This window comes from Diabrotica virgifera, chromosome 4 (assembly GCF_917563875.1).
Source record: "Diabrotica virgifera virgifera chromosome 4, PGI_DIABVI_V3a".
NCBI lineage: Eukaryota > Metazoa > Arthropoda > Insecta > Coleoptera > Chrysomelidae > Diabrotica > Diabrotica virgifera.
The window spans coordinates 219,601,502-219,628,904 of NC_065446.1; the positions used below are offsets into that span (position 1 = coordinate 219,601,502).

General features: G+C 33.1%; 1 protein-coding gene across 1 annotated transcript in view; it reads right to left on the reverse strand.

Moving 5' to 3' along the window:
- The window catches only part of LOC114326805 (protein pigeon), a 76,553-nt gene that overhangs the window by 8,462 nt on the left and 40,688 nt on the right, over positions 1-27,403 (reverse strand). The window contains exons 6-11 of the mRNA XM_050648676.1: positions 24,849-25,159; positions 18,898-19,281; positions 18,111-18,272; positions 8,929-9,140; positions 3,500-3,714; positions 176-379 (exon numbers count right to left, since the gene is read on the reverse strand). Of these exons, the coding sequence (XP_050504633.1) occupies positions 176-379; positions 3,500-3,714; positions 8,929-9,140; positions 18,111-18,272; positions 18,898-19,281; positions 24,849-25,159 (1,488 nt within the window). The remainder of the gene's footprint in view (positions 1-175; positions 380-3,499; positions 3,715-8,928; positions 9,141-18,110; positions 18,273-18,897; positions 19,282-24,848; positions 25,160-27,403) is intronic.

The window sequence follows — 27,403 nt, forward strand, 5'->3', positions numbered from 1 at the left end:
AACCTCTCGCGGTTCAAGCGAATTCAATGTAATTCCAGAATAATTAATATCAACACAGAGTGGCCAATATTCAACAATTAGAAAGCCAATTTCAGAAACATGCTACTCTACGATCTTGTAGAGAAAATTCCAATCTAGCTAGAGGAGAGAAATGGAGGTAAAAATTCATATCTACCTTTAATACTGGGTAAATTTTGATTTCTACTTCTGGTAGGCAATCCTGTAACTCCTGAAAGTATATTATAAGCATGTTCTCTGGCCCGTAGAACAACGCCTATAGGATGGTTCCATTGATTAAGTAGTCTTTTTGCTCTTTGTCTAGGTAATAGTGAAAGTAACTTTAGTTTCTTAGCAGTATTTTCTTTACTTTCATCCTCTTCTGAAAAACAAAAATAATTTCATTAGGTTTTAACAAATATTAAGCTACGTGTCCATTTGAGACAAAATAATCTCGAGACTTCACTCACAAGTGTATTTATATGGGTCTAAGAGAACTCTCCGAGCCCACTTGTGACTTATGGCCGAGACTGCGCTTGTCACAAGTGGACAGTCTTATTTATGATGTCGAGATCTAATTTCCAGTCTTCTGACAATGAGAGAATAGACCTGGATCCCGAGTACCAAAAAAAGTTGATTAATAGCAAACTGAAAATTTGTTAATAGCTTAACGGTGTGTAGTCGGACAAACTTTGATGTACGAGAACACTGGAACAGGGGAAGTTTTAATTGTGGAACAGGTTAAAAATTTGGAACGTCAGACTACGAAAACGTTCCATGTATTTTGTCGGACAGAACTTCCAATTGATTTGTTACCATTTTATTCAACTCTCATGCAAAAACTAGACTGGTGTTTATCACAAATTATGCATTTTAATGAGTGGAACACGAAGAATATGTCAAATGACAGGAATTCTGTTGGTTAGTAATAGCAGTCTGATTTTTGTATGAGAGTTTAATGAATGGGTACCAAATCAATTGGATGTTCTGTCCGACAAAATACATGGAACGTTTTCGTAATCTGACGTTCCAAATTTTTAAACTGATCCATTAATAAAACTTCTCCTGTTCCAGCGTTCCCGTACATCAAAGTTTGTCCGACTAGACACCGTTAAGCTATTAACAAATTTTCAGCTTGCTATTAATTAACTTTTTTTGGTACGCGGGATCCAGGCCTAGAAAAGCTGAGACTAGTCTCAGGTTGGTTTTTAGTGAAAAAGTAAATATTGACTTGATAAAAAATGAGTGCCCGACATTGGACCGATGATGAAATTTTGCAATTAGCTTCTCACTACGAATAAAAAGAATTGTTATGAAATATTAACCACAAGTTATACAGGAACAGCGAAAAAAATTAAGTTTATATGTTGAGTTTTCAATAAAATTTAATCATTATAATGCAAACGAAATACGATAGACCAGGGTAGAAAAATAAATATGAGCGATTTCAGGGTAAAAATCAATACAGGTATTTGAAGGTGCTAAATGGTAGGATGGATATAGTTAATTAAAAATACATACAGAGGTACTCGTAAATCGACCTCATTTTTTTTATAAAAAAGGCCAAAGTCAAAAAATATGGTTTTTTGCCTATCGCATTTTTAGTATCATATTTACAGCAAAAGTTGTGTATCATGAAAAAACGATTAATTTGAATTTTTGTAAGTTAAAATCCATAAAAAATTAACCGAGATAATTGCAAAAAACCACGTTTTTTGCACTATTTTGTAACTGTTAATAACTTTTACCAAAAAGGCCGTAAGGAACTTATTGTACCTTGATCACGAGGCAATTAGCAAGTGCCTTTATTAGTGTACAAAATTTTAAGAAGATCTATTTGTTAGTTTACGAGTTATGTTAAATGTTTATCCCAGACATCGAATGTTTAAACAATCATTGTTGCCCTAGGAGTATTCTCAGAGCTTTTTGGCAAAGTGCAATGAGTTCTAGACTCAAGTGCATGAGTGCAAGACTCAACGTACTAAGAAAGTTAAAAAAAGGATATATTTGTTTTTTAAATGTTGTTAAACAAGTCGCTAAAAAATGGTGAGTTTTTTCCTTATAAACAATTAGAATATCTTTGTTATTTTTTCTGATAAATAATTATAATTGACTATATCAAAAAGCTGGTAAAAACACACATTAAAAAAGAAAAACCAACTTTCTAGGACCAATGATAGTCAAGTTATACTTTTTTTTTTGAAAAATCACATCTCTATTGTTTACAAATATTAAGAGTTGAAATTTTTACAGAATGATAATAAATATCTATATTTTATATTTCAATTAATAAGTACGGAATATCTTCTATTTAAAACGAGTAATAACCGTTTAAAGTGAAGTTACTCACGCTGACTGAGCTGGGACCGTGTGATGGGGAAGATTGTCTGAGTCCAGTTTCGCGCGTCGAAATTTTGCTATAGAAAGTTCAATTTGGAGCGCTTGAAAAATTTTACAATATCTCAGCTTCCAGAGAATGTAGAGCCTTCATTTTTTTTTAAATTGGAGTAACTCGACGAAAGAATAGCAACTAGCTAATTTTCATTTACCGGAAAAATCGGAAAATTCTGGAAAATGCACTTTTTTATTCAACATGCATTTACAACGTTAATACATATAATGTCATAAATATTGTCATGAAATATTATAAATTTGTGAATAAATATTAAAATAAAATTATAGTATATACCTATTTATATTGTAGTTTTGAATATCGGCAATTCGGTCTTCGGGAAATGAAACTCTATTTGTTATATCTCAATATTTCCCGAAGACCGAATTGCCGATATTCAGGCTGGCTTAGAGCAAGACTTACTTAGAGCTGGAGAGCGAAACTGGCTCCCAAGTCAATTCGATGATCCACCCGTTTCTCATCCAACACATCTTTTTTTTTCGTTTTTTTCACAATTTTTTTATAATCGCAATTATAAAAGCTAGTGCCTGACGCGAATCCATTTTGAAGAATGAAAATATGTATACTGCCCTACTAAGCAAAAAGGGGGTATCTACATTTTATTAGAAAAATGAGGTAATACTGTTTAGTCATTAAATACACCTTCATACATACTCCAAACCCACATAGAAACTGTGGAACTATACCTCATAATAAATTGGACCATACAGTAATAGAAAAATATATAGAATCTTTGAACTCATTCATATAATATGTATTCAATTATGAATGAGTATCCGAAAAAATATAAATTACAGATACCCCTTTTCGCTTTTTATTAGATACGCGCGAGTGGGCTGTGAGTTGACTCTTTAGTCGACACGAAATTGTCTTGGTCTCGAGACTAAAGTCACCAGCGAGTCTCACATGCCGATTTCGAGACGGCAAGTGATCTCAAATGGAAAACACCTTGAGATTAATCTCGAGATTTTATCTCAAGTGGACACTTAGCCCTAGGTTTTGGCATCTCTCTTCTTGTATTTTATTACTTTTTCCATTTGCTACTATTATCGGATCTTGAAAAAATTACAATTTAAATAATATAAATACCTGCCAGTATTATTTTCATTACATCTACTTGCAGTTCGCAAACGTGATTAACTACATACTGTTCGAACATCTCGAACTCCATTGTCCTGTATCCTAAATAAGTGAAAAAAGAAGTAAATCCTTGAGGAAGAGGAAACGCTAGGGATTCCACAGCCATGTAATACTTCTCGAGTAATTTGAAAAATATATAGCGTCTGTCTTCTTCTAAATTGTTTCTGAAATAAGAAAATTAGATTGTTACAAAGAAACTCATTATTTACGTCTACTTTATATAGGGCTTTTCATTCACAGTCATTTGTTTCGAGCTTCTGTCATATGCCATCAATATATGACAGCATATGACAGCTGCTGTCAATAAAGTTACGATAGCGAATATGGTAGCCAAAATGATATCCAACGAACAAAAACGGTCATGGAACTAGAAGAAGTTATAATATATCTTCATCAAAGCAGTAAATATTTATAATTATTAAATAATATTAAATATTTATAATTATTAAATAATATTATTAAATATTTATAATTATTTACATTTTCTATATTATTTGTGTTCGTATCAAGTATAAGTGAAATATAAAAAAAACACGGGATGTGGCATTCCAGGAGTAAGCAAAGGAGGAGATAAAGTATATCGTCGGCTTAATTCGCAAAATGCGTAACTCCACATATTGGTGAAAATTTTATATTGGTGTTATTTATTCACATAAATGGAGCGCATCCGATAAAATAGCCGGTAAGTCCAAAATTAAATTGCTTTATTTATTATCTGCACAACAGAAAACACCGTAAGTCCGTCCCTGCCAATTTCGCGATGGCAGAATACGGAACTCCAGTAGTTCCCATGTTGTTGTAAATACTGCACATGTGCTCCTAAAATTTAAGTAAATCGTGCAGTAATTTAAGCGATTACATCCGTGAAAACACTCTTACTAGGTAAGTAACATTGTAAGTTGTAATATAGATTAATTTCAATGTTATATTTATTGCCAAATATTGTGTAAATTTCTCGTATTTAGAGTAATTGGAGATAGGGAGTTTTCGTTAAATATAGTTTAGTGATAAACATTCAGCATACAGGAGATACGCATTTTTCCCCGAATTTTTAGCGGGGCGTTAGTTTGAATTACCTAAATTTAAAAGTATAAGTGGTAAAATCTTTTATTTAAAAACTGCTTTTTGTTTGCAGAAGATGTCCCGTCGAATTGGCAAAATATTTAATGCACTAAACAACGCCAATGAGAGTGCCATCATGCAAGAAAATGTGGATAATAATCCAACATCGACCGTTACTATATTTCAGCAATTAAGCAATATTATTGATGATGTAGATGCTACGATTATACAAGACGCACAAATAATATTTGTAGACAATAATGGTAGGTTTTATAATATTACAGTAAACCTTACTTAATGTGTGGGCCTAAAAGATAATCAGCGAATCAAGAAGAAAAACGAAAATATTTCAAATGGTTTTTTACTTGTAAATAAAGTCTAAAAGTAAATAACTATTAGGTATCAGTGTATTTTAATTTAATTCATACAAAAAGTAACTTGGGACTATTTTTTAGACAAGCTCGTCAATAGTGCAGTTGACTATATTAGTTGTTATGATATGAAATTGAAAATTTTGTATAATCTATCATACTTTTTTCTTTTCAAGGGCGAATAGATGATGACCTGATAGGACCAATATCTCAAACCTTACCCAGGCAACCAAGTGACGTCAATAACGTCGAGGAAACGTCAGCTTTTGGTTGAATATATACACGTTCTTGAACATTACGTCGTATAAACGTCTTTTGTAGGTGATTTTAAATACGTAAGATTAATGACGTTAAAATACGTTTTCATTTTAGACAGCCCAAATCTGACGTCACAAAAATGGGAGGAGCTTAACGGGTTAATGCTTATTGTTGTATATTATTGACGTTTATTTATAAGCTTAATCTTAAATTGTCATAAGAAATCTTTCATTTATTGTTTACGTGCTTTGTGTGGTAAAAAAAGGACTTTTCATTTAGATATTTAGTTGAAGAAACGTGTTAATTAAGGGATTTTTATTCGTTTTTCTCAAGTGAGTAGTGAGTTAGTTTAATGCAATAGTTCTTCTTGAAAACTGTTTGAGGTTATGTGTTTTGTTTTGGTGAATATTTTCTGTTAAAGAACTAATTATGTGTTATCGAGTTTAATTAAATTAATTTGTTAATAAATTATTTATTAGTTTATATGTTGTTTCAGTTTTGACACGGTAAGTATACCTTAGCCTATAGGCTAAATTTAAAACAGTTAAATGAAAAATTGCAGTACCAACAATACCCATACGAATAATTATTGTGTATTTTTAAATCCATAAAATGAAAAAGAATCTAAAAAACGACATAAAAACTACGTTTATTATATCACCTATTTAAAACGTGATAAAAATGACGTCAGTTATGGTGGGACATATTCACGTGACTTTCGACGTCGATAAAACGTGACAAACTGACGTGGTTTGGTGATAATTATGACGTCTTTTCAACGTTTTGTAAACGTTATTTGGTTGCCTGGGTAGTGAATCCTACTTTTACTATAATTAATGATACTAATGAACATCCTTCGGAACTTATTGACAGCTATGCAGAAACAAATAATGAAGCCGTAGAGATAGGTCATGGCCAGAATGACATTTTTCATGACAACAATGCAGAAATACCCAATGAAAATATGGAGACAATCGAAGATATCAACCAAATACTGGCCGGTAGCCCTGCAAAAAATGTGGAAGTTAGTGATGGCGATGAGAACAACGATCCTGATTTTGTAGCGAATTCAGAAGAGTCTAACAGTTCTGAATCGTCCGGAAATATTTCAGATTTGCAGCATGGTGAAATAAATGAAAATGATCCTCGAGACGAAAGCCCGAGAAGAAAACGGTCTACAAAGTATGAAATAAACAAAAATAGTTGGAAAAGAACCAAAACAGTTTAAATAGAGAAAACAGGAAAGTCTTACCAAGGAAAAAAAAAAGAAAATGGAAAATGGAGGTATGACTTATTAAAAGAACCAAAATCCATAAGAGAAAGTTGCATTGTAAGTTAAGTAAAAATAACAATTCCGTCCTAATGTGCACTAAAATAAGTGAACCTGAGAGAAGAAGAATTTTCAAAGAGTTCTGGCAATACACTTGGGCCGAAAAGGAGATGTTCGTAAGAAACCATGTATGTGTAAAAAGTACCTCTAGAAAACGAGGCCTGAATGAAGTTTCGAGAAGAACATATTCAAACGAATTTTTCTTAGGTTCCTCTAGGCTCAGAATTTGTAAAACAATGTTTTTAAACACCCTTGGTGTGAAGAATTGGGTCATTAAGAAATGGGCCAAGATCGGACTAGAGGAAAATGTGACTGCAAACTCATCAAAATTCTGGTAATAATAATCATGGTGTGAAACAGCTTCAAATATTCTTTGATTCCCTACCAAAACTGGAATCGCACTATTGTAGAGCTACCTCGTCAAAACTTTACCTAGAACCTATTTGGACTAGCAAAAGCCAACTGTACAAGTTCTACAAATCTGATTTCTGCATAAATCAAAATGAGAAAGCGGTATCAATAGCTACTTTTCACAAATTATTTGAAAAAAAAACTTTCTTTGTATAGGCCAAAAAAAGATCTGTGCGATACCTGTGTGTCCTTTCAAACAGGGAATATTTCAGAAGATATCTACAATGAGCATAGCAAATATAAAAAAGAAGCAAGGGTTGAAAAAGATAATGATAAAGAGTCCCATAATGAAGTGTTTACTATGGATCTTCAATCAGTTTTGCTTTGTCCTAAATCAAATGTATCCAGCCTCTATTACAAAACCAAACTAATTGTCCATAACTTTACAATTTATGATATTAAACGCCAAAAAGGCTTCTGCTACCTGTGGAACTAATCGGAAGGTGGGCTCACAAGCAGTACCGGCGCTAGGGTACAAGGCGCCAGCCTGCAAAAGGAGCATAGGCACCCTTCGGGTTCATTTAAATTAGTATTTTGTATAGCACCGGCAGAAAAAAGCTCATTTTGGCGCCCCCAAACAGGGGCGACCGCCTGCAGTGCATCCCTTGCAGGCCCGTTGTCACCGACCCTGCTCACAAGTAATGAGTTTACTAGTATTATTGTTCATTTCCTAAACCAGCAGGTACAGTTGTATAACTTGAAAGAAAAAAGCACCGAGGACACTGAAATCATATTATGGAGTGATGGTTGCGGGTACCAAACCGTAACTCAACGTTATCAAATGGTTTATTAAACTTTGCATTGGATACTGGGTTAACGGTAACTCAAAAGTATTTGCAAAAAGGTCACACCCAGATGGAGGTAGACAGTGTCCACTCCGTCATTGAGAGGCAAATTCGAAATAAAAAAATTAATATTCCAGCAGATTATGTATCCATCTGTAAAACTGCTTGCCATAAAAGTCCTTATGACGTCGAATATCTAACGCACGATTTCTTCAAAAAATATGATCACCTCCAGTTCGTTAAATCAATAAGACCAGGCAAAGCTGTTGTCGGTGCACACACTGTAAACGATATCAAAACTTTAAAATACTCAAAGGATGGTATTTTTTTAAGCTTCGTCACACCGAAGATTGGCAAACCTTACCAGTACGGCTAAATATAAGTAATGTTCTGCCTATTAGTTCTATCGCCCTTCTCCAACTACATAAAAATATACTTAGAATTAAAAAAGAAAAGTTTCAGCACCTCCAGCAATTAAAATTATCGATGGAACGTGATTATCACGATTTTTATGATAAGCTACCCCACGAAACATAGAAAAAAATGTTAATTTACTACTTTTGCTGAATTTTCTATTCACTACTATATTAAAATAAACCTGTTTTTTAAGAGGTATTATTAGTTTTATTGCTTTAAATAAAGACGTATCTCCAAATTATAGACAAATTTTACTAACAAAAATACCTAACTCCTTTATTTTGTTTTTAATGACTTAATATAATTAAAATTCAATGTGAATTCTTCCACTCTACATTATTTTTGGTAAAAATTTTATACTTAATTCATTTATTCTTTAATATTTCTCGTGTAATTAACAGAAAACATTTTTTAGCGTTTCCTGAAAAGTTTTACCGATAGGAGTTAGGCAGTTTGCGAATTAAGCCGACGATATGTAGCTTTCTTATCGTTTACGCACGGAGCGATGGTTTTTAATTTATTTTATTTGATTTTATTTTAATTTATTTACATTATTTTATTAAGAAACACGCATGGGACTGCATTTACTACTCCACGTAGTGTGTGTAATATGTCGTTACAGTCATTTCATTTTGTTTCAGTCATTTTTATTTTATCATACCTTTGCGTGATCCACTGCTGCGTCCATATCCCGCGATAAGAAAGCTATGCTTGCAAAAATGTTTACTTTTGAATTTTTCTTACATTAAAATGAATCCCTTATCGACATCTTCCGCTGGATCATAGGTTGCTGCTTTGCATACTATTTGACAAAGTTGTCTAGATTGTTCTAATTGAGCTCCGACGTATCTTGTGGCAACTGCGTGAACGTGCATGGCAGATTGATCCGCCATTTGAAATTTCCTTGTAGTGTCCGACGTCTGTTTTAACAAATGCATGCTTAACTCCCTCAAATTCTAAAAATGATTAAAAACGTATTAGGTATATTACATATTAAATTATATTATACACTATACAGGGTGTTTGGTAAAGAATGGGCCATAGCTTAACCTCAGATTCCTGAGGTTAAAATAGGTCGATTTAAGCTAACTTACCTTAGTACAACAGTTGATAATAACCGAAATACAGGGTGTCAAAGTTAAATTTTTATTTTATTTATTTTTGAATATTTCCTGACAAGCATGGGACAACAACACGAAATTTGGTAAGTGGTGCTGGTACTATACACCCTACTAAATTATGTTAAACAAACGTTTCTGGCTACTATCAGAGGCGTACGACGGGGGAACGTGAATGGTTGACCCTTCCCAAATTATACGCCACTGGAGAAATTGCTATTTTAGTGCAATTTTTTGATTCTCCAATACTTTCTATATAAATAATATACTCTTCATTAGTAACGATAAAGCCATTAGTTTTCGAGATATTTGAAGCTAAAAACGGAGGAGCATACATTAATCAAAATAAGTGTGCTTTTTCATTTTTAACTTCAAATATCTCGAAAACTAATGACTTTATCCTTACGAATAAAGAGTATATTAAGGTAAGTTAGCTTAAATCGACCTATTTTAACATCATTAATGTGAGGTTAAGCTATGGCCCATTCTTTACCAAACACCCTGCATTTTTCAATAAAACATGAAATCTACAAAAATTGTAGATTGTGAAAATAAGAATAATTTAAAAACAGCAAAATTATGTCGATTTTAAGTATTTCTTATTCAACTACTAAATTAAAAATTCTACTATAATTGATTAATGACCGGAAAAAGTATTTTAAAAGTCATCTTCAGATCCATGGTCAAAATTTAAAACCACAACTACTAAAGAGGGATCCCATTGGTGAAAAAATACAAAATTTGTGCTTCAAAAGTTAAAACAACTTAATACTCCAATAGTTTTCTAAATATTTCTAGTTGGAAACGGCGAAACCCAAGCGACTCCATTTTCAAACAAATAAATATTTAAAAATAAAATCTTTGGATTTCTTAATTCGGAAACAGATTCCCCATCCTTTTAAACTTTGCAAGGAATAAAGGGTGATGAATGCAGAGACATGAGGAATCTAAATAGTTGCACTCCACAACACATCAATTCAACGAGGTAAAGATCAACAAATCTGCTTCCTAGTACTCAATACGTGAGTAAAAACGCAGGTAGATAAAGGCATTTAATACTTAATTTCGATTCAGAGATCATTACCATCTCTCTATGGACCATTTCGAACTTTTGTTCTCTTCAGGAGAGCTGAATCTAGTTGGATACAATTACATAATTAATTAGTTAAAATTTGTGTGCACCATTCACCGGCGAATTACCAAAGTAATTGAAAGAAAACTTAGATGTTTTGATGGAAAAAACTTCAGAAGAATCCTTGGTCCTTATCACGACCCTAATAGCAACCATTACCTACCGAATGAGAACAAATGCTGAGGTCAAGCAGATGTATAACGACGTAGTCCAAGAAATTAAATCTCGGTGTCTAAGATGGACTGGCCATGTCCATAGACTCCCTTATAACCACCGCCTTGTCAAGTTATTCTGGGAGGAAGCTCCCACCAGAACCAGAGCCTTAGGACACCCACGAATGCGATGGAGAGACAATATATGGTCAGATTTAAGAACAATGGAGCTACCCACTGACCTAACTATGATGGACGACCGTCCGAGATGGAAGCGATTTGTGCAGTCAGCAAAGACCCACCCAGGGTTGTAGTGCTACGAGAAGAAGAACATGAAGAGGATTCACCGCATACGGTGAATAATCGTATGCATAATCAGTTTTTATCTCATTTTACTCCTACGCTCAGAATATATTATGTTGTAATATTTTATCGCTTTAGGAAAGATCCTAGTCAATAGAGAATATCTGTGCCCAATTTTAGAGCTGTATATACTATATTAAAAAAGATTAAGATTTTTCTTAAGTGCGCACAATTCACCGACTTTCTCCTAACAAGTTGTTTGACTACAAATAATTTCAGAACAATATCAACAAGAATAAAAAACCGCTAAACGCCGTAAAAATGAGTGGCGCATACAATATTCCAGCTACAAAAGATCTGATATGAATATTACGTGGCGCGAAAATGTATTTTCATTTTGATGCAAAACAAAATTCTAGTTTTGTTTTAAAAGATTTTTCCATAATGTTTGCTAAATTTGAAGTAAACGCGCCACAAAAGAGTTTCAAAATTCAAACTGTATTAAAGTTACTCTTTTGTGGCGCGTTTTACTTCAAATTTAGCGAATATTATGGAAAAATCTTTTAAAATAAAACTAGAATTTTGTTTTGCATCAAAATGAAAATACATTTTCGCGCCACGTAATATTCATATCAGATCTTTTGTAGCTGGAATATTGTATGCGCCACTCATTTTTACGGCGTTTAGCGGTTTTTTATTCTTGTATCAGGAGTTTTTCAAAGTTATTTATAAATTAAATGTATGAAGGTAAATGGAATGTTTCTCGATTACACGTTAAGCTTTATAAATAGTCGCCTTTGTCGCATTATCTCGATTTTTTTTCTATTCGAAATAGATTGAAAAAAAATATTGGGATGGCCGGTAAATGAACTCGAATTGCCCGTTGCCAGATCAAATTTAGCGTCGTAACCACTACAACTAGATAAACCATTTAGGGAATAATCGTTAATTGGATTATACTTTTGTAGCTTAATAACTTCTAAACGGCTTAACCGATTTTGATCACTAAACATGAGTTTGAAACGTATTGACAAGTAGTATCTGATGAATCTAAGGTCAAGTATAATAACTGAAGCTATTACAGGAATTATTGAGCTTGAAAAACCGTTTTTCCCATAAGAAATAGATTTGATCATACTTATGAAGCCTATAACTTAAAAATTCGAATTTTCCCGGATATGAGGTATATACCGTTAGATTCGCCTAGAATCCTTCTACAAACGCTCAGTTATTGGCGCAATTCGTAGGTTAAAATTTTGAGTAATTGTCGAAAAACCAAAATTTTCAAAGTTTAGTTTTTCAGTTTTTAGGCTATACTGAGCCGTGTGTATGTCTAATCCTGGCGGCTTAGACACCATTTGAAATCTTAAGTCAATACTATTGGTTTGGTGTATTTGCGGTTCTCCTGTGTCTTCTTAAACCGAAGATATATACCCCCAAAAAATATGCCGTTTTGTACCTACCAAGTCCTATAGCTTACTTATGGGTGGTCAAAAGTCACAAACTACATCGGTTCTGAATCGGCCCTGACCCCCTCTTCAAACACAGAAAAAAAATTCAGATCGGTTTAACTTTTCCACATACATACTATTGTCATTGATTATAAACTTACTCATAGATAGCTCACCTCCTGGTAACCGAAAGACGTATCGGCAACTAGATGGCGCTACTCGAAAACCGTATCGAGATTTCTCAGTCGCTGTCTGACTTGCGAGTAGTTAACAGTGGCGTCAGAGCCGAACTTACCCTATAGGTGTATTACCTTCTATTAGCTGCGTATTGTGCTGTGATAAGTTAAAGCGGAATTTAAGACAACAACCACAAATTTAGAAACGTGTGCTGTTACATGTGCATGTTACTGGTTTTATTTACTATAAGATTATAAAGAATTTGAATTGGATTAAATGCCATGAAGATTTGCAAGACACTAAAACTCTATTACAGAAATACGAATTAATGTTACTTCTTAGAGAATATGGTGCACATGAATAAAGATTCTTCAGAGATAATCAGATTTGTTTGTTACTATTACTACAATAATGTTAGAAAAAGTTTCACGGAGCCTTTAATTCATTTAAAGTAGGTAATGCAGTTTTTGACAATATTGAAACTTATTTGGCTAAGCATATTTTATTAACTAAAAATTGGCTTGAAAACTGTAAAGACCACAACAGAAAAGCAAACAAAAAACAGAAAATTACTTATTTTCGATAAAAGTAAAGTTAAACAAACATGAATATAATACAATAAATAGTCAATTTAACAAGATCTGGAATTATGCATTTTTTGAGTTTTGTTACTTTTCTTCCGGGTGAGCGATTATTGAAAACTTTTTCATAAAGTTTAGGGAAAAAATGCATTCTTGATAAAAACCTGCATATTTTAAAACTCAAAATGAAAGAATTAGATGTCCTCGGCTATTTATATTTTGGAAATTCCCTGTCATTTTATCAATATTGTTCATTTAAACGTTGACAACTTGTGGTGTTTTGTCAAAGAAAAATATAATCCATTGTATTTGGTACACATCACTATCTGCTTTTAATAACCTCTTTGAAGTAATTCCATCAGAAAGGTCCTCAAAAATTGTTAAATGAAATAATAATAATATCGTAGGGCATTTTTGCCGGAGAGATCCTTTCGGATTGTTCCGGCGCCATTTACATCTTTAACCTGTTTCAAGTAACTATTGTCGATGTACACTAGCCCAGGGGGACCGACGGCTTAACGTGCTCTCCGAGGTACGGTGAAACGGCTCTTATCATTTTTAGAAATGAAAAATTGATTGTCGTTTGCAGGGCTTGAACCCGCGTGCTCTGGCGTATGATGCCAGTGATCATGCCGTTCATCGGCCGTATAGGTCTGGATCCCACGTATGAAAAAAAAGTTGAATAATAGCAAACTGAAAATTTGTTAATAGCTTAAGGGTGTCTAGTCGGACAAACTTTGATATATGGGAACACTGGAACAAGGGAAATTTTAATTGTGGAACAGGTTAAAAATTTGGAACGGCTTGTGCTGGCAAATAATGCCTATTTCGCGATGGGCCACATATTCAAATCGCGAGACGTACACCGGAAAACAAAACTCCGGGTATATAAAACAATAATCAGGCCCATAGTAAGTTATGGCTGCGAAACGTGGGTGGTGACACAGAAATCTGCCAATGCATTAGATGTGTTTGAAAGAAAAGTATTACGTAGGATACTGGGCCCAATAAGTGAAAATAACAACTGGCGAATTAGGTATAATAGAGAAATATACGAGCAATATAGCGAACCAACTCTAGCACAACACACTAAACTCCAGAGATTACGGTGGGCAGGGCACGTGGTCCGCATGCATGAGAATATAATCCCTAGAAAATTGCTGAATGCAAGAATGCAGGGAAGAAGACCTGTTGGAAGACCTAAAAAGAGATGGGAAGACGAAGTCGATGAGGATGCCAGGAACTTCCTGGGAACGCGTTCATGGAAAAGAACAGCGGTAAATCGAAATGATTGGAGAAGCTTATTGAAGGAGGCCAAGGCTCGATTTGGGCTGTAGTGCCATTGGATGGATGGATGGATATTCACTTTTCAACAAAAAAAACACCTTTTTACACGGTTTTTCGCAAATAACTCAAAATGTAGGTAAGTATTTGATCGAAAAAATAAATATTCTTAACAAAAATATACCTATCTTATAAAAAAAGTGCAGAATGGTATGAAGTTATATATAATAAATGTATGAAGTTTGTAGACCCAGTAGAAACAGAGTTTTAGTTCAGGAAGAGTGGGTTCTAATTCGTCAAATTCCAAATCGAATATTTAAACGTGGAATAATTAAAACATTAAGCACTTTTGGAGCAAACTCAGTATCTTTTTTAAAATGTTTAAAATTTTTATTTTTGTTTCTTTTTTAAGTTACTAGCATCAAAAGTAAGTAAGTTACGCTCAGAATAAAATGGTTCCTTTTTTTTGTAAAAAAGATCGTAAAAATCACCCCCTAATTAGCGTCTAAAATTAAATTAATCGTCAACGCTTGATAAATTACTTTACGTATGTAGTGTTTATATGGTCTGTAAGTTTTGGAAAATTTTTAACAGCCATGTTTTAACCTATTTTTGTCTAAAAAAAAAACAAAAAATATAAAATATTCAGGAAAGCAAAACCCCCTTTATAGTCTAAAAAATGCTTTCTCAGAATTTCAAAAAATTGTTTTTTTACTTTAAATCCAATTTTTTCAAAAATAGGCGCTTTGAATAGATGGAACTTACAGATAATATAAAAAATAAACAAGTTAAGTAAATTGTAAGGCCGTTTCGATTCATTTAATTTCGGATGCTAATTAGGGGGTGATTTTCACGACTTTTGTACCAAAAATAAAAATAGGGGCCAAATTTATTTTGACCATATCTTGCTTACTTCGATGCTAGAAACTTAAACAAAAATAAAGATAAACTTTTTTTTAAACACTAAAAAAGTTGTAGTTTTTCCCGAAAAGTTCGTCATTTTTTGGTTATTTCACGTTGAAATATTCGATTTGGAATTTGACGAATAAGGATCCACTTTTCATTACCTACTACTCTGTTTCTGCTGGATCTACAGACTTCATACGTATACCACTTTTTTACTTTTTTAAAAACTATAGGAATTTCTGCTACATATACCTTTTTTTTTCGATTAAATACTTACTTATTGAGTAATTTGCCAAAATCATATTTACCCGAAAATAACTCGAAAAGTATTGACTTATTGAAAAAACTCTATGGGCCAAAAGTTGTTAGTATTAATCAGTTTATCCAATTCTGGACTTATCTTGAACGTATATTTTTTCACTCCCGAGAAGGAGTGATACTTAACCCCAGTACAAAAGCACACAGTGGCACAATATCACTTTTTCTTTGATATTTTAGCTATGTGTGTACCAAATTTCATGCCAATAAAATGGATTCTTTAAAATTCGGAGGTTTTGCAATATTTTACCTTGAGTGAATGGGTTAGATCTGGAAAGAAATTCTGTATATCAACTTCAAATATTTTATTTCGCATTAGTTCTGAAAATTAATTTCTTTTACAAATTGCAAAAAATAATTTACATGTGAATTATCACTGCTAATTTTATTATGCATTTTCTATTTTGTTGTTTTTTTTGTAGTGTATTAATAATTAAATAATTTTTAGGAAACCTCTTCACTATTTTTAATAATCAATTTTTAGCGTTTTATCTGAAGTAAAATCGGAATTCCAAAATAGAGATTACAAGCGCGTTAAAATTATTTGTGAAAATCCTGAATACTACCCTTATATCGTTGTCTATTACGCCAGCCAAGCCGCTCAAATTTATTTTTCGATCTTGGCAGAAATTTCAATAAATGTCGCCACCGTCCAGTCAGGTAGTACTTAGACTTGAGGGGCAAAGAGGTATAAGTGGGCGGAGTTTAACACCGAATTCGGTTTTACCTTCAGGTGAGGTATCTATGTGTTTATTAATCAATGCTATTGTGTATCAATTTATCAATCAAAGATAGAATAAAAACTTTATTTAAGTGATATGAATAGACAATAATTGTTCAGGGTATTTGGAGATTATAACGGTGTTTTGTTATGCACGAGGCCAAAAGCCACAGGTAATGATATCTTTAGAAAATAATGTAAAAGAAAGTTTGGAATTTTAATCTCTTTTTGTTTAACCCCGAATAAATTTTGTAGAATTTCCCGAAAGTAATTATTATGACCGTAGGAATATTTTTGAAAGAATGCGTGGGTTTTTTCGAATGAAAAAAAGAATGGGGAAGAAGAAATGTCTCTGATTGGTTTGACAATTTGGAATGGGAAGGAGAGAAGGTTGAATTTTCAGATAGTTTTGGAAAGAGGAATTATTATGTAATCGGCATCGCGGAAGAGCAGTCAATGTTTTCGTGGATAGTTAAAAAGCAAGTACCAGTGGTTGTTTGATAGTGGAGAGTGGAGCTGAAAAGTGGAACGAGAGACAGATCAAATTGAGAAGAAATACCTCTTTGATTCTGTATTATTGTGAGAAGGAGAGGAGAGAATTTTTGAGTTGTTTGAATCGAGTACTGGTTAATAGAGGCCTGGCTCGTTGTTTTTTGGAGAATTAGTGCTGGTATGCTGCTGGATTGAGGCTTGAGAACGGAGAGGGCTTTGATGGGTAGCCTAACATAGTCAACAAGGGAGAGCTGTTTGGGTCAAGAGGAGACATCATTGTGAGTGAAGCAAAAGGTCAGTCAATTTATGTGAACGATATTTTTATGTTCGGAAACTAAAATTTTGAGTAAAAGCATATGAATTAAGATTCCAATATTTCAAAAATTAAATAGGAAGTATAAATAATTTTGCGAATACCTAAATTTGTTTGTTTAGTTTGTTTTATCAAAGTCATCGGAAACAAACCGATAAATTTTTATTTAAGTGGTAAAAATTTCATTCGGACAGCTATGTCCACAGGTTTTAATTGATCGATTTTTAGAGTATTGATTTGATAATAAAAGATATTTCTGTATGCTTATTTTATATTTCTATTTATTTCCCTTTCCTATTTTTCTTCCGATAAGAACCAATTAAGAGATACTGAAACCACGAGAGAAGATAAGTGTAACATAAGATAATTTAGATATTTTTTGTATTATAAAAAGACACCCTGAGATTTTTTCTAAATTTTTTGTGTGATTTGCGAAAATTGGATAATTGATTAAATAATTAATTGGAGTAATCAAATAAAGACTAATTGATATAAAAGTAATAAAAAGTAGATCATAACAATACATATCGACAAACATTTTCCCGTTTTTAAATAAAAATTGAGTCATATTTCTGAGCTCGGTAACTTTTGAATGGAATAACCGATTTTTAAAATTATACATGCATTAGAAAGGTAATGATCAGTACTATCAGAAGCCGCAAAGGTCGGAGTTAAATTTTCGAAGTTTTTGGGAGTTTTGGGGACGAGAACGAAAAACAGACCCAAAATAGGAAGGGCCGTAAAATCCACACCCGTGGACCAAAATGGATGATTGACATATGAATGGGTGAGTCTTTTCCTGAACATTAAGATGGGAGTTGTCCCAATTTTCAATTCAGTCAGATTTAGAAAATCGAAAATTTCGTGTAAGTATATATAGTGTCGCGTGTAGGGGAGTGTGGATGTGCGCCATTGGCGAGAACTGCCGTTCTCTGGTAAACAAGTATATTGATATCAACAAGTATTTTTACGTCTTACCACAGAGATAATGTGCTCCTGTCTACTGGCAGTACAACTATCCATTTCATAGAAAGGTAGAAAATCTGTTTGATTTCTTGTACCACTTAAAAAATCCGCAAACGTAGAAGCTGCTCCTCCGCTCGGTGACAATGGCGTAGAACATCTAGAGAGTGCCTCAGGCTAGTAAAATAAAAATTATAATAATATACAAAAGTTATATACAGTGGACTCTCTCTATAACGAACACGGATATTACGAGGTTTCGCTTATAACGAGGTAATTGGTATGCAATAGGTATGAAATTCCTATTGAACTATTACACCTCTATAACGAGGCATATTTGGTTACAACGAGGAAAAATGAAATCAAAGAATATTTTTCTTTACCTGTTTTATGCGCAGTTAATAAATAACCCAACTGCGTGTATCTAAAAAGGCCCAACAGTTATTATCGAGGCCAGTGCTGTAATAAACTTCACTGCCTGTAATAAACTTCTTCCTTTATCGACCGATATTAAATATTGTAGGAAATTTACAATTTATGATGGCGAAATTTACGTCTCATTGTTCAGGTCCTCCATCGACACCTAATAAACTACGTAAGAGGCATCAAAACACTTCAATATTATTGTTGTCGGATATAACGAGATCCGCTTATAACGAGGTAATTAGTCCGCCAATTCAGTTCTCGTTATAGAGGGAGTCTATTGTAATAATATTAATTTAAATTAAAAATATTTTTAAAGCATAACTACAGTGTAATAATGTCAATAACAAACAAAATACTAAGCAAACTTTCTACTCACTTGATAACAGTCTAATGAAATTCTCAGCTTATCTAATACTTGACTAGACCTAAATCTTAACCCAGGTTTGGATAACTTAGCTAGATGGTCCCATAACTTAACCCACAGGTCGCTTTTATATGGAGTAATCCGTAGTTGGGGCGATATTACCATCATAGAGGCATTCCAAAGTACTTCTTGTCGTAGATTTATTAAGTAATCGTTATTCTTAAGTTCCATATCGAATCCAAGACGCAGAGTTGTAATTGGAAGCAAAGTCGCTAGTTTTGCGGCGTTTAAGGGAAGGTTTTTCTGTACGGATGCGTAAGATGTAGCCAGAAGAAATTCTTTGAGGAGCTCAGGGTAATCTATAGTAAACGGTGTAGCTGAATGCCAACATATTAACTAAAAATAAAAAAAAACATTAAAAAGATTTTAAAATTTATCATAGGCAAAATAGTATCCAATAAAATTATTTTTAAAGTTATGATGCCTAAAAATATAATCAATATATCAATATTTAATATAATAACTTGTCAAAAGTTAATCATCAGATTTTCCTCATTTTGCTTCATTATTTACGAATGGTTTGCCACAAGGCTCTGTACTCGCACCATTGCTTTTTAGCCTTTACATCGCAGACATGCCGACAACATCAACAAAGTTTGGGTATGCTGATGACTGGGCTTTATTAACACAAACAAAATCACTAGAAGCTGAAGAGATTCTGACAAAAGACCTAGAGGTTATGTTACTTTTAATAATGGAGACTTCATCCCAATGTCTCTAAAACCGAAGTAATCTGCTTCCATCTAAACAACATCTCAGCCACAATAAACATCCAAAATACCTAGGCGTGGCTTTGTACAGAACGTTAAACTTTAGAGAACAGTTAAGTGCAGTTACCGAGAAATTAAAAACCAGAAATAACATTATTTAAAAACTCTGCGGCACAAAATGGCATCCACACTCAGGTCTTCAGGCTTAGCTCTTGTTAACCATATACACACACCGGCAAAATTGGCCGAACACCTTAAAAATGGGACATGTTTGATGTCTCGAATTTCATAAACCAGTGGTCCGATTTGAGTGATTCTTTTAGTATGTTATCAGTGGCGACGCGTGACTTTTTCTAAAGTGTTACCAAAACCAGATGCAAAAAATCTTATTTAAAAAAATGAAGATATGGCTAAATGTATATACATATAGCTTCAATAATATCATTTTGTATATCACTTGAAACTCTCGAAAAAACAGTTGATGTTTCTAGATGTTGGCAAAATTTTTGATCTTTTTTGGCAATTAATGTTAACAATTTCCTGTAATTGCCTCGAATGTCAGAGCCGTCGCCCTTAAAATGACCACGAAACGCTAATTCTTGTTCGGCCAAAAAACATACGGTACATATCTATTATAAGTGAGCTAAGGATATACGAGTACCTATCTATTTTTTTAACAAACTCATTTTATGTTTAGCAATATTTGCTTTAAATGCTTGGATAAGAGAACTTTTGATTCTTGTTTTGCCAAACTGAATCAAATTGGGTATACATCTTACATGTAGGTAACGGAGAAATTTCATGTCTCTTTTTTAAAACTCTAAAACTATTTAAATCGTGAACCTGGTCCACCCATTTTTCTGTAAAAACCAGAAGACATGGCCAACAATACAGTCTATTTTTCTTGCAACCACATAACCAAGGATTTTCACTGTACCAACTAAATTTAAAATATCGAACTAATTTTTTAAATTCCTTTTTTAAATTGTTTAAAATAGGCCTTTCATTTTCAATAATCTCATTTTATTTTTCAATCAGAATTACTTTTCAAGTAGTTGATCGATTACGCAGCGACACTCATCCATGGTGAACTGCACGCACACTTTTTATTATAGGTACTGTTAGCAAATTTAAATCTTGTTGTAATACCGCGGAAAACTTGCGAATTATAATTAGAAACAAAATAAAAAAAAATTTCAAAATCGGTTAATATCTTCCGGTCCCGCATTAGCCTTAAAGTTTGACTATTTTTTAAAAAAACTTCATTTTTCTTATTTTGTGAATTTTTTTTTATATTTATTTTTTAACGTAACAGTTATTTATGCGTTAAGATAGACCCTAAGAACATTGTGTTTTAATTTGATTGTGATTACTGGATATCTTCCGGTCCCGCATAAGCTTTAAAATATGCCGAAATATTGAAATTTCAACATTTTTTCGTATTTTTGGAATTTGATAATTAATTGTTTTTTAAAAGTAATAGTAATCGTTTATATTCACACAAACCTGTAGGGTTTGTGTGAATTTGTAGGGAATTTAGGAGTTGAAAACTGGGATAATTCGAAGAATTGAATTATATTTAAGGAGGCCCGTCCAATGGGCAATTTGCCTGCTCCACTTTAATGAGCTGCCGTTCCGGCACCTCTTTGAACATCTAGATGGCAAAACAACCGGGCCTAGTACTTCAAGAGGACCAATCGGTGAAAAACTTGTTGCCTGTCAAAAACTGCCGGTAATTGGTTCTCAGCAAGGATCAACAGTACCTACTTGATATCTCCACTGCAATAAAATCTGGGACATGTAAAGGGGATTTGTCTGTACGAGATCCCGGACACTTATCACACTCGAGGTGGTTGACCAAAGCAAATAGAACTTTGCGACTTTACATAAGTGAAGAAAACCCCTCACCTGAACTTCAAGAGCTGGTTTTGTTTATCTTGAAATCGTATATGCCAATGTGGTTTGCTATCAAAAAAAGCAAAAACTTTACAGATGGTCCAAAGCTTGTTTACCAAGCAATTGAATCAACGATATATTTGCCCGAGCCTTTGCTTGCTGTTATAAACCGAGTGATTGAGCGAAATGGTTATTTTTCCCACCCCGAAAATTTGATGTTGGCAATGATTGAGGACGACAATAAACTGATAAGACAGCTCGGACTTCGTCGAATTCTAAAGGCAAGGCAAATAGATTCAAAAAGGAAGAAAGTAAGGACGTTCACACCGCCGAAAATCAACTTTGATGCTCAAGAGTACTCAGATATTGTCAACTGGATGAACTGCGACTTATCTTCTCCCCCACTGTTGGCCAGGGTCAGTGATGAATAGATAAAATCGTACATCAACAGTGACTCCATCCTTAACTGGAACATTAATTACAAGAAATTCCCAGTTCACACACAGGCAGTTGAGCGTTGTGTGAAACTAGTGACGGAAGCTTCGGGCAGAGTTTGTGGCGCTGAAGCTAGAGACGGATTTATCAGAAGTACTCTACTGTCGCAATCAGCCATGCCAGACTTCGCCAGTAAATCAGATTTCAAAGTACCTTCTTCAGCTACAAAATAGAGGGAATAATGCAGACAATTAACTAATACTTGTATATTGTACTTTTTTTATAATAATACAGATATAAGTTGAAAGGTTCTATGCTCGTTGTTATTTATAATCCCTATTATGTCACTCAGTCATAACTAAAAAAATTCTGCTTGTATAATTAGGCTTATTTAGCAACCAGAAGTGTTTTTAAAAAAAATATCGTAACTGGAACGATTTAAAACTAATTAAACATAAGAAAAAAAAATCGTAAAAACTGTAAATTTCCAATATTTTGGCATATTTTGGAGCTTATGCGGGACCGGAAGATATCCAGTAATCACAATAAAATTAAAACACAATGTTCTTAGGGGCTATCTCAACGCATAAATAACTATTACGTTAAAAAATAAATATAAAAAAAATTTTTTTTCACAAAATTAGAAAAATGAAGTTTTTTTAAAAAATAGTCAAACTTTAAGGTTAATGCGGGACCGGAAGATATTAACCGATTTTGAAAATTTTTGTTTTGTTTTGTTTCAAATTAAAATTGGCAAGTTTTCCGCGGTATTACAACTTAAAAAAAAAATAAAAATTTTTTTCGGCCTACCCTAATACACAGCGCGCTTACGCCCATCGCTCCTTCAAAATTTTCAGTACTAGCCGGTCCCGAGCCGCCCGAGCGATAGCGAGATAACCATTCATTGTCACCACAAATGAGACTGGTAACAGAATATAATAAAGTGCAACTGAGTCACATAAACTCGCCAATATTTTCGTGTGTCTGGCTATTTACTGAATTAGGTACTATTAACACATGATATAATAATATATTTCTATTGGTATATATTGGTATATATTTTCTATTGGTAAAAATAAAATAAAATAATAAATGGAATTATTCATCGTCATAAAATACATATTTATTTGCAAGATTTTTAACTGTTACCAATGGTAACAGTGGTTACATGGACGCTTCGCCAGTGTATGTTATAGCCTTATTATTTAAGAATATCGTTGTAATAATATTGTTGCTAGACAGGTAAATATCATTTTATACCGGGTGTACCAATCATACTGTGTTTTTTCCTTAAAGTTTGGAACACCCTGTGGAATATTCTAGCATATGTAAAATATTAAAATTAATACTCGATTGTAGACTTAGGCTTGCTTAACATTTTCTTTTTTGATTGATTTACTTATGTGAGATAATTCCATGTTTTTCATCAAGAAATCCTCATAGTAGGGGAGGAAAGTACACTAAATTTGCAGTTACTCGAGCGTTATGGGGACCTATTGGATTGTGAACAGTATGTGCTAAAATCATAAAAAGGTTAAGTTAAGTTTTCCATAAAGTGGGGGACTTTTCATTTTTTAATTTAATTTTCCATTTGAAACAATCATTTTTCTCCGATTATAGCGCTATCTATCCATAATTCGAAAAAATGTGTCGAATAAAAGTTGCTTATTTTTACGTAAAGAATCCAAATCTGCAATAAAAATTGGGGGCTCCTATTTAAGATTTTAAATTAAATCCCCCACCCCACCTTCGTGGCGGCTCGTGAAACCCCACGGAGAGGGATGGGGGGTAAATTAAAAATTATAAATACGAACCCTGCGATATTTTGCGAAATGAACATCAGATCGTAAAACTGCAAAATACACCTATTCAATATTTTTCAAAAATCTACCGAATGGCACCAAACACGACCCCCCACGGATGTACTTTAAAATATTAAATAGGAGCCCCCAATTTTTATTGCAGATTTGGATCCTTGACGTAAAAATAAGCAACTTTAATTCGCAACATTTTTCCTATTATGGATAGATGGCGCTATAATCGGAAAAAACGATTGGTGGGAATTGTAAATTAAATTAAAAAATGGAGAGCCACACACTTTATGGAAAATTTAACTTAACATTTTTTGGTTTTAGCACCCACTCGTCACAATCCAATAGGTCCCAATAACGCTCGAGTAACTGCAAATTTAGCATACTTTCCTCACCTACTATGAGGATTTATTGACAAAAAACATGGCTAGGTGTTAAAGCACATAACTTTTTTATTTTCCAACATAAGCAAATGAATCAAAAAAGAAAATGTTAAGAAATCATAAGTCTACAATCAAGTTTTAATTCTAATATTTTATATACGCTAGAATATTCCACAGGGTGTTTCGAACTTTAAGAAAAAACACAGTATGATTGTTACATTCGGTATAAAATGACATTTACCTGTCTAGCAACAATATTATTATACCGATATTCTTAAATAATAAGGCTATAACATACTAAAAGAATCACTCAAATCGGACAACAGGTTTAGGAAATTCGAGACATCAAACATGTCCCATTTTTAAGGTGTTCGGCTAATTTTGCCGGTGTGTGTAGTATATGCAACCAAAAGTCGACTGCGCTCCAGAAAATCTCCAATACAAACCGCAGAATGAGCTGTAGTCACCGGGTTGAACATGATCACCAAATGGATCCATGAATGGTCGGAAGCTCAACCAAATATAGTAATACCTTGCATCACAGAGACATCTCCTGGATTTGACCTACCACGTAAGACCTGGTGCACACTTCTATCGCATCAGAACTGAATAAGGTTGATGTGTTTACAACATTACAATATTTATTTTACATTACGATTAAAATTTACCTCAGATGCAGTTTCAACGTCTTCCATATGAACCAAAAGATAATGTAAAATCGCTATCTTGTTCTCTAAAATTGTGTCTGATTTGAAAGTTTCTATCATTAAATTTTCCAAAAGGCTCACGTCTATTATATCTAAATTCGACAAATTGATAATATAGTCATCGGCAGATATAAGTGGAGCCAAGTAAAGTAGATGTGGTTCTTTGTCCGATATTAAGGGGTTTGTTGTAACATGGCACACTGGTTCGTGTAGTAGTCCTACGTCTAGTACATGAGTACATATTTCTGGAATGAAGACAATGAGAGAGTCACCTAAAACAAAATAAACTTAGGTAGTTGTTAATAACACTTTACGAACAAAAAATTAAATAATTCGTTGCAAAACGAAATCAAGAGACGTTTTATATTTCAGTTCGATCAGAGAGCGTCATAAACGCCGTTACGTACGTTTCAATCTCGGAAATTAAATCTCACAAATGGAAGTTTTTTCTTCTCATAATGTTAATGGTTTTTATTAGTGAATTAGTAGTCTCAAAAGTTCTCAACCCAATCAAGACAACACAACAATTCTGGAAAAAATGTATTTATTTTTCAACATAATCTCCTTTCAGTTGTATACACTTTTCCCAGCGATGTTTATTAGCCCTTTCCAGACGATTTTTTTAAACGGGTTTTAAAAACATATTTTTGTGGTTTGTATTTTTATATAAAACCCCGTTTTATTAAAAAATGTTAATGAAAACGTTAGGGGTTGGTGGTACATATACGTACCATTAGTCTTGTGTAATGGTACGTATGTGTACCTACAGTCCTAAATAGGTTCATACATATCATCACTGCTTCCTAACTTGAAAAAGACAATTCTGCATAATATTTAAGTTCTTCCTGGGTAATGGTCTAAGAGCTAGCATCGTTTTCGAGAAACTACACTGGGGTGCAAAATTAACCGGACACCTTAAAAATGGGTTAAAATTTTTGATGTCTCGAATTTTCTAAACCTGTTGTCTGATTTAAGTGATTTTTTAATATGTTATAACCTTATTCTTGAACAATATCGCTGTAATCATATTGTTGCTAAACAGGTAAATTTTCATTGTATACCGGATGTACCAATGAAACTGTGTTTTTTTCTCAAACTTCGCATCAACCTGTGGAATATCCTAGCATTTATAAAATATTCAAATTAAAACCCAACTATAGCCTCATGTTTTCTCAACATTCTGTTTTTTGATTCATTCGCTTATGTTGGACCGTAAAAAAGTTAGGTACTTTATCAATTAGCTATGTTTTTTATCAATACAGAGTGTTTTTAAATAAGTATGGCAAACTTCAAGGAGTAATTCTACATGAAAAAATAATGACAGTTTGCTTTATAAACCTATGCCCGCAAATGCTTCGTTTCTGAGATAGAGGGTGTTAAAATTTTTCTTACAAACTGACGATTTATTTATTGCTTTAAAACCAGTTGAGATATGCAAATGAAATTTGGTGAGTTTTAAGACGTAGTTATTGTACATTTCTTCACATACAAGTAAGAATTTAATATTCACCATTGGCGCGCATACGGGTAATATTATCCGTCATATATAGTTAATAACAAAACTTGTAGCCAACTTTGAGCTTCACATTACAAAATTAGTTAAAATGTTACAGTTCGATATCATAGTGGCAGACCAAACTTATGTTTTTTTAAATGGAACACCCTATATTTTATTTTATATTCGAAATCCTGTTAACTTCTCCATCACAAAAATATAAAGATTTGTTATGTTATACAGGGTATTTACAAAGTTATAACCAATGTTCTACGAAAATCGCAATAAGTTCAGCTCCCTGTATAAATAAAAATAAGCACAACAGCACTGGTTTATTGATGCCATATTTTTTTGTTGATTGTCAAAATTTATAAAAATGGTTGATATTCCTAATTTTCTTTATATCGAATACAGGTTGAGTCAAAACGCAAGTACATTATTTTCTCAGGAATTTTAAATAGAACACCTTAATTAATAACTTGCTCTGAAAAATGAAAATATCTCGAAAACTAGGTAACAAATTTAGGTATAGGGAATATTATACAGAAATTAAAGTACCGTAATGATACTTTTCGATGGTGATATAAAATGCAGGGTGTTCCATTTAAAATTTCTGAGAAATGAATGTACTTGCGTTTTGACTCACCCTGTATTCGATATAAGGAAAATTAGCAATATTTATAAATTTATTAACAATTATAAATTTTGACAATCAACAAAAAAATATTGCACCAATAAACCATTGCTGTTGTGCTTATTTTTATTTATACAGGGAGCTGAATTTGTTACATTTTTCATAAAAAATTGGTTATAACTTTGTCAAAGCTCTATATAACATAACAAACCTTTATATTTTTGTGATGGGAAAGTTAAGAGAATTTCGAATATAAAATAAAATATGGGTGTTCCATTTAAAAAACATAAGTTTGGTTTGCCACTATGATATCGAACACCCTGTAACATTCTAACTAATTTCGTAAGGTAAAACTGATAGTTGACTACAATTTTTATTATCAACTTT